The sequence below is a fragment of the Lathamus discolor genome, chromosome 3, assembly GCF_037157495.1.
Source record: "Lathamus discolor isolate bLatDis1 chromosome 3, bLatDis1.hap1, whole genome shotgun sequence".
In the NCBI taxonomy this organism is placed as follows: domain Eukaryota; kingdom Metazoa; phylum Chordata; class Aves; order Psittaciformes; family Psittacidae; genus Lathamus; species Lathamus discolor.
The window spans coordinates 28,827,242-28,840,181 of record NC_088886.1 but is presented as its reverse complement, the minus strand read 5'-3'; the positions used below and the strand labels follow the sequence as shown (position 1 = coordinate 28,840,181).

Sequence of the window (12,940 nt, the reverse complement as noted above, 5' to 3'; positions counted from 1 at the left end):
CCATCTCTAATCCATCTTATAAGTCAAAATGCATTAAGTTACAAAAAAATTAAACTTGAAGTACCCCAAAATCCACATTACCAATTCTCCCTTTTCCTGGATTTGTGGATTTGCAAACCAATTACAACAACAGGACTGCAATGTGTAGAAACAGTAAAGAAAACACAGCAACCAACTCACAGTGGCAGATTTGCTGGATTAGCAACATCAGTGGCAGATTTGCTGGATTAGCAACATCCTGCTGAAATTAGAATGCTACTGAACCTGCTCTACAGAAGAATACAGACCACATATTTGCATTTACTGTTCACTGAGATCAGAGGAAGCACACACAGGATGAGTGGTTCCCATTTGCAGACAACTGGCAATGCATTTCAGTTTACAAACAACTCCTCCTCTTCTCTATAGATATAAATGAAGCTCAGCAATAAATACTTACACAGGGGCTATAGATGCTCTTAGCATAGTGGATGCCTGGATCAGAGAAAGAAAGAAAAAGGAAATAGTAACAGATTAGTCCAAATTTCACACCAGCAGTGTTACTAATGAACTTCATGCAGAGAATTCTTTCACTGAGGTCCTGAAGTTCTTTTTTATAGAAAACACTTACATTGCAAAGTAGAAACCAGCTAAAGAAAGAGAGGACTTCAGTGTTTATCTTTCTTTCTCTTACAGTGTTTCACAGGTAAATACCTCTTTTGTTATGATCTGGCTATGTTATCTTCACTGCTGGACTCTAAAAATTACCTATACTTGAAGGATTAAAAAAAAAAAAAAAAGGGAATAGGAAAAAAGTGAGTAGGAACTACCACCTGAAGCCCACTGAGTAAACTGAGGAAGGTGAAGAACTTGTTGAACACATTTATTGACTTAAAAAATGTTCATACCTTAAAGTTTCACTAATTTCACTGGAGAACCAATCACTGCATCCAAATTTGCTATAATTCTTTGTTTCAACACTAATGTTATCAGAGTACCTGTTACTACTAATATATACCCCATAGATAACTATTAATATGTAAATATATATTTTAGTATGGATAAAACCAATATGGAATAGCATACTATTTCTCAGTGGTTCTGCCTAGGATAAGTTCAGTGTAAGCCTGGATATTTCCTTTCTGATGCAGCGTGACACAGAGCAAATGCAGGTATCACTGCTGAATAAACCAAAATTTAAGAATATCACACCATATAAAAGTTCCATATAAACATTGTCTGACTCAGTAACATTCTTTTTCTAGAGCTAATTGTAGGTGAGCCAAGAAGCAGCAATACTGGCACAAGACTGCTTCATGTCATGCATTCTGATGTCAACTACATATCATATTAGCAAAATATTCAGTGTCATCTCTTTGTGTTGATGTTTCTACCCACTTTCTAAAAAATCTCTCATTACCACTTGTGCCTTTAAAACTCGTCTTCTCTTCTAACCTAGCCTCTTTCAGTGGGAGCTATATAATCGATGTCTATTGTCAGATTTAAAACTGAGGGATTTAGGAGACAAAAAGCATGAAATACCATAGAGAATACTGAATTACACCAGCTGACATATTCTTGAACACATTACCTCATGGGTATCCTTCATAACACAAGGAACTGCTCTCTTAGATGTGAAACAAGCTTATACGTACATTGGAAAGCATATTATGCTTAAGTCAATGAATTACTTGTACACAATAGACAACAGGACATACACATCAAAATTAACCTGTCTTGAGAGCAGTTCTCAAATCATAGTTTATTTTACTTAACAGAAATGTCTTTCAAAGTATCATACCTAAACTGCTTTCCCCTTATTTACTTGTATTAATTCTTCTTAGCCTTTTTGATGAATATAAAAAGTTAACTTCTGTTTAAACAAACTGCTTTCCAGTCAAAACCTTTCATCTTGTACTGGAGTGCTCCATGAAATCACAAATCATTTCTGCTGCCTTCCTCAACACCCTTCTTCTTTAAAGGAAATGGGAAGAAAGTGACTACAGTCCATTAACGCAAAAGAGAGAGCCCTTGTAGATGAGAAGGTGAGACAAAGAACAGTACTGAGAAAACAAATAGGCAGGTCACAGAGTAAACAGTAAACAGATGTATCTAAAAGCTCTCTGCCTCTCAACAAAGTCCTTTTTACCCACCACTTCTTTGCTGCCTTAAAAAGAAAAACATGTTCCAACTAAAATGAACTAAAAGATATATAATTGGCAGATATTTAGTAGATATATAATTAGTACATGCATCACCCTTCTACACAAATAAAACTTTTTGGCAAGTGTAAGAGTTTGCAAGATGTTACAAATTTCAAACTACAGAAACTTCAATTAGAAAAACATTTTTCTAAATTCAGATTAAATATAATCAGATCAGGCAGGACAAAGTCCCATTAATTTCCAAATTACTTTGTAAGTTGGCAGATGAAGCACAGCAAACCATTTAATATGGTTTGGCTCTGTGGTCTAGCTGCACCAAAAAGGCACCACAGTGAGGCAGACCCTACGCCAGAGCTCTGAGGGCAGGACCACCAAGAGAAAGAGCCTTCTTGTCCAGCATTTTTTCCTGATTGGACCCAAGTTTATCAGTCTAGAACCTGCACAGGGAGAAGGAAGCACTCTCAGGCTTTTGGTGTTTCAGGGAAAACAACAAGGAAACACTTTGTATTACGTCAGATTCAATGAGGCAAAACAGAAATGGGATCATTTTTTCAAGGTTAGTTTATCTTTCACTGCACTTTCATTTCTGAATCTGATTGACTATGGGCAGCACCACTGATAAGCAGGAAGAATGCAATCACATTACAGGCAGAGATTTCGTTTCTTCATTTTTATGACTGCAGTTAGTCATTAGTAGCTAATCTGTATCCGTCTAGTATGGCACACGGAGTGAGACATCAGTTTGGGTCTCAGGAGATCTGCTTCTAGGCCTGATCCAGCTACCGACTGCAGACAGAATTGAAACATGACATTTCACATCTTTGGGACTCAACTTTTCTCATCTGGAAAGCAAACAGAGGCATAAATCTCTTCAAGAAGCTGGGATTTGAGGTCTACCAATGAATGGCAGTATGCAAAAGCTAAAAATTACTATTTTGCAATTAAACAATCAAATGCTTATGGCACAACCACCGCACACAGAAACCCAACATATTTAACATTTGATCATGGCAGTATGATTCAGCAAAACAAGTTAACAGTAGCTGATAGAGTATAGTAACAACTCTGGTTCAAATATTTTCCTGTTTTGGAATTTATCTAGACCTCTATTTTAAGAATTTTATGAGAATAAGAGTTGCAGTAAAACATTGCTAGAGAACTGTATCTCTGAGCATTTTTTGGCAGTTACACAATCCAGCAGATCTCCTGTGTCTTGTAGGGCTACAATTTCAGGGTCTGCACTACTTCAGGTCAGACAGCTGAGGCACCCTGTAAAGCACACAGCCATGCAGCAGCATGCTGAGGGACAGCATTACACACCCTCCATCTATTGCTAAATGGGTCTGAGAAGACTTTCCATCAGTTTAATTTTCAAACAAGTGATCAAAGCGCAGTACCACCAAGTGCTGATCATTCAATTCAACACCCAGGCTACCTCTCAACATAAATTCTCAACTTTTCTTCTTTTTATTCTTGTTTTTAAAGAGGGAAGACACGTGGCACTCCTCAGAGTCCTGCTACCATGTCAGCCTTTCTCCTCTTCATACCATGACCTTTTCAGCTCTTGCTACTAGACTACTGCCAGTCTGGCTGGCACCACCTCTGCACCCCTTCCTTTCTGCTTTTACCACCTCCTGCAGCAGCATCAAGGAGTGCCTGTTCCAGCTCAGAGCTTGAGCCAATACCCCCAAAAGGCTGTAACAGTACTGAGCCCCATGCATCATTTTTAATGCTGCCAGATTTGACAGTTGGAAGTAGCAGTCTCAGCAATAGGAAGCACTGTGTTATGGAAGTGAGTGGAAATTAAGCCTGGGTAATACAACACATATTCTGCTGAAAAGTTCATTGCTTCCTTCACATTAACATTTCTAATTAGAACACCAAAATACAGACCCAACCAAAAATTTCATTCTGTCTTGGTTTGATAGTCTTATTCCTTAAGCAGGGTGCTCTTCTCCACCTCACAAAGTGCCTTGCCCCACACAAGCATGAAAGAGTAAATGCACATTATGGATTCCACTAGCAGGCAGCCCACCAAAGCAAATACACTGGCCTCAACACCTCCTTTGACATTTCACTAGGTAGTATCTGTTTGTTTGTTTCTGTTTCTCCTCTTTGCTATGGAACTGAGATGTCCCAATCTCAGGATATTTACAGAGTTAAGTATCTTTATAGAACCTAACTCCCAAAAGCTGTGTTAAGTTCTAGTTCTTGACTTGTGGATTAGCTTTAACAAAAGGAAAGCCACGCCTCATATATAGCTGGGTCCTACAAATCAGCTCTTGGGCTTACTTACACCAGCACACCTCATTTAAGATATATAATCAAGCCAGTGGGAAAACGTCATTGTCTTCACCACTATCTTTGTATACAGGCGATCCAAAGCCAACTTCCACACCCACTACTTCTGGTGGGACTGCCAGCTGAACCAATATTCACCCCTCTCACACATCTCTACCACAGAAGGCAAAAGCAAGAGATTCTCAGAAACAAAACCCTGCCCTATCACTAAATTAGTAACGAAACAAAGTTCGCAAAACTTTAGCCATATGCTTTTATAAATGGACTTCTATGTTGCAGATACACGTAAAAAGATGAAGCCTTCGAAATTATTTTTAGGAACAAAGGCATACATTTAACTGATGAAAAGGTTAATATTGAAGTCTGGAAGTGGTCAGAACAGAGCTTATTTGGGCCCTCTGGGTTTTTTTTTTCTCTGTCCTGGTGTTCATTCTCAAATCTAAGCGCTGAATTCTGGTAACTTCTTGTTCCTGTGGCAGTAATGCAAAACTCTATGTGTACTGTGCTTTTGGGAAAGTATTTGGATGCTGGAAATTTGGGACTTAAACAGCTGCATTCAAACAATTGGGTAAGAGAAAGTAAAACCATCAGCACTGTGCATTCATAGCCCCCAAAGCTCTCCATAGAAAGTAAATTCTTCATATTCTTATAAGGTTAGTAGAAACATTACGATCTTCATCTCCAGGTGATGAATCCAAGCCCACAGACTGAAGGCAGTCACAGACACTGCTGATAGGCAACTTCCTTATTGCACATCCATCACATCAACTACCATACGATGCCTCAAACATCCAAGTTTACATGGCTCCTCTTTACTACCGGATTTCTTAGACTAAAAAGAATATATTTCCTCAGCATTTTCTCCCAAGCCTTTTCCCCGATCTTACCTTTCCTGGAACACACTAAATATTGACGTTTTAAGTAACAGGATTCCTTAAATTGCCAGTGAACGAAAGAGTGTGAAAAACATGGAGTGTACATGACACATCTGCAACAGATGACTCCCAGCATTCACAAACTTAATCTTGAACAAAATACTTCTCATGCAAAGCCCATGTTCAGACAGAATCATTCGTCATAATTGAAACCCATGCAGAAATTAGGTATATTAAGGAAAGGAAGACAGACAAACACAAGAAAACAATAGCCCAAGCATAGCTCATTGTGGTAGGATCATGGGGTATGGCTTATGTTTGTGTTGGTTCTTGCCAAAGCTAAACCAGGTGCCATATTAAGTCCAATCATTCTGTCATGATGCAGATTAGCCACAGATGGCAGCCCTTCATTTTTGAATGAAGAGAGACATGAATACAAACAGAGTGGAATAAAACAAAAAAGTTCAAAGGGAATAAAAATAAATCAATATTTATAAAAGAAAACAGATGCATTTCATATGCAAGCCAAAACTACAACTGATTTTATCAAATACTGTAGCCCAGTATCCAAATCAACTCCACTTTGCTATTTAATGTATATATTCATAATATGCTGAATAAAGCTGAAAGCCAGATTCTGTCCTCAGTTACCAGTCTGAAAATGTCCTATAAAAATCCAGTGTAAATTCAATGCAGATTCAGAAGTAATAAAAGATACATGATGAATATGTGAAGAGTAAAACCAGAGTCTGAGCAAATTTGTACGTATCATTAGAACACAAATTTGTGCTGAGCTCATTTGTTATATCTAATGACGACAAGGCTGCTACATGCAGCCTATGATGGATTAGACTCTGAGCTTGTGTAAGCTGGCAGGTCTATGCAAACTTATTTCGTCAGATCTGCAAATGTTTTTAAATTTTTTTACTTACACTTCGGGTATGCTGTTACTAAAATTTCCCACTTGCCATATAAGATGGATTTATGTACAGATTTCTGTACATAGAAAGAGTCACAATAATACTATGTGATCATGTAATGACAAGAAAAAATGCCAGAAAAAAGTATAAAGTACCACATATAAACAATGAAGGGTGGCTGAAGGCTATCTCTGTATTCAAGAAATACCTCAGAATTAGAGTCAGCTTTACGGAAACTTTATAAACTGTGCTTTAAGCTACAACATTTTACATCATATAAAGTTACATTTAACTAAGGCTACCTGTATAAGTAAAAAACTTTTCTTCAGCAAAGACAATTTAATAAATAATTTTCATCTGTAATAAACTTTTCTGTATCTCAAAACAGACCATTATGAGAGGGAACAAAATGCTAAGTGTCAAGCAAAAGGTGTCTGTTCTGAACATTCACATCATCAAATGGAATGGATTGATTGATACAGGTGATATTTTTAACATAGGTGAATGGGGTTAGTGTTCCCTACATAAAGATAAAAAGGAATAGCCCATTGCATTAAATAATTCTAGAAACATTTATTGAAATAAATGTTGTTTTAAGCAGGAAGTTGTGTGCCCACAGGGATCACTTAATTCAAGGTGACAAATCAATTTGAAAAAGAGTAGCTCTTCTTGAAAGATTAAATCTTATTTTAACCAAAGAAAGAGATAAAAAATATAAATATAGATTATTTTGAGTAGAATTCTCACTGACATTTTTCGGAATTGGTGTCAATCACCTTTATGAATTGACTACATACTGAATTACTTAGAAGTAGACTCATTTCCTCTCTTTGCAAAGAATGCACTGACTATGGACAAAATTAGATACTTATGGTGTACTTGTAATATTGCCAGAGTACAAATTCCCATCTGGGCTACAGAAGTCATAGGCCGTACACAGAATCCCATTTCGCTTGTCCAGTTTTCAATGGAAGAAGATAGATTTTAATTCTATGAAAATATTTCATAATCTTTACTACAGAAGTTTCACTTTAGAAATTAAAAATGCAAACACGCAAAACATGATACATCTCTGAAGAGCACAACTCAATTTGCTCTATTATTGTCAAAGGTGTTGTGGGATCAGCTAGTGTTGGGCATATTTCAGAGACAGTATATGCTATAGACCCAGATGTTCACATGGAAGAAACAATTGCTTTCCGCACGCTATAAGCAGCTGCGTTTCATGTAGAAGTTGCAGACAAAGCTCCTCTTTTGTTGACATGCTGTGTTATGTGTATTATGAAGCTGTAACGTTACTCAACTTCTATTCCACTCATGCAGAAATTCCAAGCCTTCCACATTTTTGGCTCTTCTTAAATCACACAATTAATATCATGACAAGTTAAAATGCACAGAAAATTGTTACACATTGTGAAATGAAGAGAAATACAGACTGCGACAGACTGAGCAGGCATGTGAAAGGATATAAAGATATAGACACTTACATATCCGTCATCACAAGGGCTCATAGAGTAATATCCCTTTATGGGCAAACAGGCACACATTAAAATAAAGAAGATTAAAAAAAATAAGTTAACAGAAATTAATCACAAAGAAATACACAGTTCTTAAAATAAATAATCTAACAACTCAAAATTAGCTAAAAATTAACAAACTATTAGCTTTGAAAAGTATAAGCATCATTTCCCAACCCACATAACTGTATGTTTTCAGACTGAAATCAGTGTCCCTCTGATAATATATTTACATTATAAGTTCCCCTTTCAACACCTCACAAACATACCTAGTCTGCACAATATTCCATTATAACTGTCAGCTAGAATAGCTACATACAAGGCACTGACACGTTTATGTGAATATATGACTTCTATTGTTCACTACACTGACGCAGCTAAGACAGAGATACCAACAAACAGATCAATCAGAAGACCTCAGCTTCTGAGCAAGCAGCTGCAAGTATTCTCCATAATTGTGTTGACTGGGAGTTTCTCACCAGTACATAATGAAAGCTGAGACAATTTAAGGTGTTTCAGCAATGTTAACAATTCCTCGTCCTGAAAGGCTCCAAGGATGAGAGAAAAAAGAGCCTGAAAGGCTCCAAAAGAGTCTCTGGAAGGAAACCTAAGATTTAGTTACTAAAATAAAAAATTGTGGTAATTCATGATTTGAGGAGTTTAGTACAAAATATGCTATGTTCTCTTTAATTAGACTAAAATATTTAACTTAGAAAGCTTTGTATCTAAATAAAAGTGCACAGTTCAACACCATGAAATAAGACCAACTTTAATTATTCTGCTTTTAATATTTTTGTGCAAACCTGCCAATACTTACTTTAGAGGCATATAAACACAAACACTGTGAAGAGCAGGTTTCTATTTAATAGACATATACAGCTTTATACAGAAGGTATAAGAAACTTGCTATTCCTTACTGTAAGGAGAAAACAAAGTTCTTTCTATTCTTTAACCAGTTTTTAAAATCTGATATTCTTTCTATCACAATCACATTCAGAATTCCCTGACGTTAATCAGTATTTTAACTTTCACAGTGCTACAGATGCACATAGACAGTTCTTGTCAAAGTCATTTTAAGATTAAAAAGAACAACATCAATAGAGACCAATAAGTGAGCAGAAGAAACCAGTTTCATGACGAGAGGTCATTTCAACACATGCATGACCTGAGACACTGAAAATGTACATAGGCATCAAGACAAAAATGACATTAAAGAAAAGTTTTAATATTACAAGAAACCAGATGACCTGCAAGGTCCCTTCTATCCTGGGCTGTTCTACGATTTGAGAACAGTAAGAAGAAATGTTCGTGGAAACCACTACTGATGGCAACACTTTACCTTTAGAGATGAGGAATTTATGCAACTTGTGCAAAAGACAGCATATACCATAGCAGCAGGAAAAAAAAGTACTTTTCCTTGTTTACATAAACAGGTAGGTTTGTTTCTTCCCATGGACAGGGATGGAGAAGACTGATACATTTCATCCTAAGAAAAGTTTGCTTAGGGTAGATGCTGTTTACTGTATATTATTTTTAAATGAAAGAGCACACATCCAGATGACACTCAGTGAATCCACTCTGAATGGTTCAGAGAGATAAAAGAAAAAACAAACAAGAAAACTTGTTACCCTTCCTCCTGGGTTTCAGGTGGCCTCCTGGTGTAGAAAACACTTTCACAAGTGAAAAATAGAATATTTGCCAACTATTACAGTTTGATGGCATGCTCACATCTGCAGTAAAAAGCAAGTTTGAGGAAAAGAAGCAGAGAGCACAAGAGAAAAAAACAAAAAAAAAAAAAAGAGACCATGCCAGCCTCTCCAGTTATCCCAGAACATTTAAAAGATTTTTAAAATTCCTCCTTGTTCACAGTTTGTAAATGACAGCTTCACCTTATAGAAGAGCTTCTGTCCAGTGACAGAACATAAGGAAAAAAAAAAAAAAAAAAAAAAGAGATTGCACTTCAAAGCTTCAGGAATTGTGCCCAAAAAAGACCTAAAACTTGCAAGGGACATTAATGTACTTAATCGTGGCTACAGGTAAATATAATCAGACTGAATAGTAGTAACAACATAATGAGCATTTATTCAATTACACAGGAACAATATATGCAAACTACTATACAGCTTTCTAGTCAGAGAAAGATTCTTCAGTGGTTAACACACATCTTGGCTATTGTCAGAAACTGTGCATCTGAAGAAGCAGTTCCTGTTTTCCCTTTAATTCAAAGTTTAGAGACTCTTACTACATTATCCCTAATGCAAAGAAATTCCAGGAAGGTGTATATCTTACTTGAGTTAGAAAATCTATTTGGGGGTATTTGACTTGAGCCTATGCTACTTTTGATGGGGAGTGAATGTACAACACTTCAGTGATAAAAATCCAGAATCCTCTTGGCTTCATAATGTGTATTAAACATAACATTGCAGGCATCAAAAAACTACAACCAGTGCTTCTTATCCACCAGACAAATCACTGTTAGAAATAAAGGCAAATTACACACAGAAACAAACCAAACCCCCTAAGTTACCTCAAGAATATTAAAGATACAGAGGACTATGACAGATCACTGTATTTAAAGCTATTCTTTTCAAATTTACCATTACCCATATCAGTCCCCTGTCTAAATGAACATTAGAAAGTCAGGAATCTGATTAAATCCTTAAATGAATGTTTCCTCAGCTTGTCAGAGGTGGTATTCTCACCTCATATTCTTGGATCCAGACCTTTTGCTCTAACAGTTCTCTCAGATTTCTAATCTCCCAGTTTAGGACGACACAAGTCAAATTAAAAGATGGAAGGTGGTAATAACATTCAACTGGAGATAGGAAAAAAGCCTTATGGTAAAACACGTCTTTAGATAAGCCTTGGAAACATCTCCCAGCTGTAACACAGTAGTATAGCCTCTCTGTCACTACATGCAGCAGATGTGTCCTGTTAATGGATTGTAGATCAAGCTCACAAGCTGACCCAGGAGGTCAGAGAGCTGGCAAGAGGCATGAAGTTGCTCTGCAAAAGGAGGAGATCCAAGCCATCTTACAAGAGAGCACAAAACAACAGCCAAAACCAGAAGCCCATGCTAAGTCAGATTTTGTGGGTATGATTACACAGGGAAAGTCTCTTGGTTAAAAGACGTCAATGCCACAGGCCTTAAAGCCAGTTTGGTAAGAAAGACTTGTTCTGGGATTTATTGCCTCAATACAAATTTATTCCAGTATGAAAGGACAGGCCTTCAGCCGTGGAGCAGCAAACCAGGAAGCTGATGTTTGTACAAAACCAGCACACGTTACTAAGGGATACACATTACCTTTATTGTAATTTCAAAGTCTGAGACCTCAAGGCTTTATATTACACAATACTACTTTCTTGACATTAAAAATTGAGCACAGAGTACAATGCACTGGGAACAAAATCAAATTTGCACATAAATAATGCTACAAAGAATATAATCCAAGGCATACTCTTTAATTTTCTTGGGCAATACTTCATTTTGGTTACAGCACTAGCACAATGCTCCTTCCCAGTGGTACAGTGCTCCTTCCCAGTATAACTTAAGACTACCAGTGTAGTGCAGCTATCTAACATAATATACTGTAGAGCTCAAGTAAACATCTCTGAGCATGATGCAGCTTTAACATTTTCTGCTCTTAGAACCTGCTTCAGAACCTGGATTGTCCCAAGTTGCACCAGTATAGTGAACTCAAGCACCTCCTCTTTCCAAACTATATAATCACAGAATCCCAATGCACATCCACTCATTCCCGAAGTAAAAGTGGTAGAAATTTAAGGCTTCATGTCAGTGCAACAGAAAGTAACTTCCTTGCTAATGATTTTCTTTTCTGCTCATCTATTTAGTGATATCGATCCACCAAAACTAGCTTATTTCAGAGTCCGGTCCTGACATCGGTGATGTCAGTGAGACAGAGTCAAATCCTGAAAACTCAAGGCAAAATGGGGGAAAACCCCCAACCAACCACCATCTTTAATGCCTGCCAAAACTCTTTAGACACTGACCTTTTTTTTTAAACCTCTCATCTTGCCTACACAGTGACCAAATGGTAAGGATAAGCAAAGGAGCTGCCCCCCCACTAGTCTCTTCCCCCTGCAACTCTACAAGTGACTGCCTCTATGGCAGAGGAGTTTTGTTAAATGGAGTAGCTGGAAAAAACACACTCTAGTGTCTCTAATCAGATACGAGTAAAAAAGTGAAGAGATCTTCCAACACAAATCCAGCACAGATGCTGCAAGCTCATGCTACTACTTAGTCCAGGTCACAATGCCTCCAGCTTTATTCCAAAACTTATGCAAAAACCTGAAACCACTTACGGATAGAACAAAAACATCTAAGTGTATAATAATGAGGTATTTGGAATCCTTAAAGTAACGGGATGCCTTAGTAGCCTAGTGGCAAACAGTCAGAATTTTGTTTTTAGTCCATCTTATCTGGTTTCTTAGATCAACAGAGTCAAGGAGAGGTTAGAAGTACTTTGGGATGATTAGGAAGGAATCTCATTTTTCTTCTCAGAAGATGGGCTACATGTGTATTTTCTTCTTCCACTTACTTGTGTTTCTACGTGTTTGCTATTCATGTATAAACCAGAACTCTCTACATGGGAGACAAACAAGAAAACATGATGAAACAAGTGTGGACAGAAGCATAAGATGAAGAAACCTGGTTATGATGCAGCAAAGGTCCACAAGCAAACACCGCGATTAGCACTCCAAAACCTGGTTAACTCCTCAGACAGCCTGAGTGTGTGGGTCTGCTTATAGAAACATCAGATTTCAACCACAGTAGCTACTATAACCTCACTGTCAAGGAGCAACTTAAAGTAGTTGAGAAACCCTTAATCTAAACAGTCTCAGGGTTCTTGCTGTTCTGGTCCTTCACTAGAGAACTTTGCTGGCACAGCAACTACTACAAATAGTATGGGCAAAGGAGACAAAGTCACACACAAACAGTTATGCTAGTAAAGCCTAGTATAAAAATAGATACAACTCTGCCAGAAGAACACAGCTTTACTCATCTAAACTGGCTAACTTGAGACAGAAAGGAGGCAAAAATTCAATTCTAGGAGGGGGAAAACATCCACCACCACCAAATCCTCTTTCTCTGACCTACCTACATTGCTGCAGACTGCACTAAACTGGCCACAGGGGCACAAGTATGGTGGCAAAGGTGCTCC

General features: G+C 37.4%; 1 protein-coding gene across 6 annotated transcripts in view; it reads right to left on the bottom strand.

Annotated features, from left to right (window-relative positions):
• Positions 1-12,940, bottom strand: part of ARMC9 (armadillo repeat containing 9) — a 71,936-nt gene that overhangs the window by 38,585 nt on the left and 20,411 nt on the right. For 5 of the 6 annotated variants that reach the window (XM_065674350.1, XM_065674349.1, XM_065674348.1 and 2 more), the window contains exons 10-11: positions 7,728-7,763; positions 440-474 (exon numbers count right to left, since the gene is read on the bottom strand). In XM_065674350.1, coding sequence (XP_065530422.1) covers positions 440-474; positions 7,728-7,763 — 71 coding nt within the window. The remainder of the gene's footprint in view (positions 1-439; positions 475-7,727; positions 7,764-12,940) is intronic. The other variant, XM_065674353.1, reaches the window with a different exon arrangement.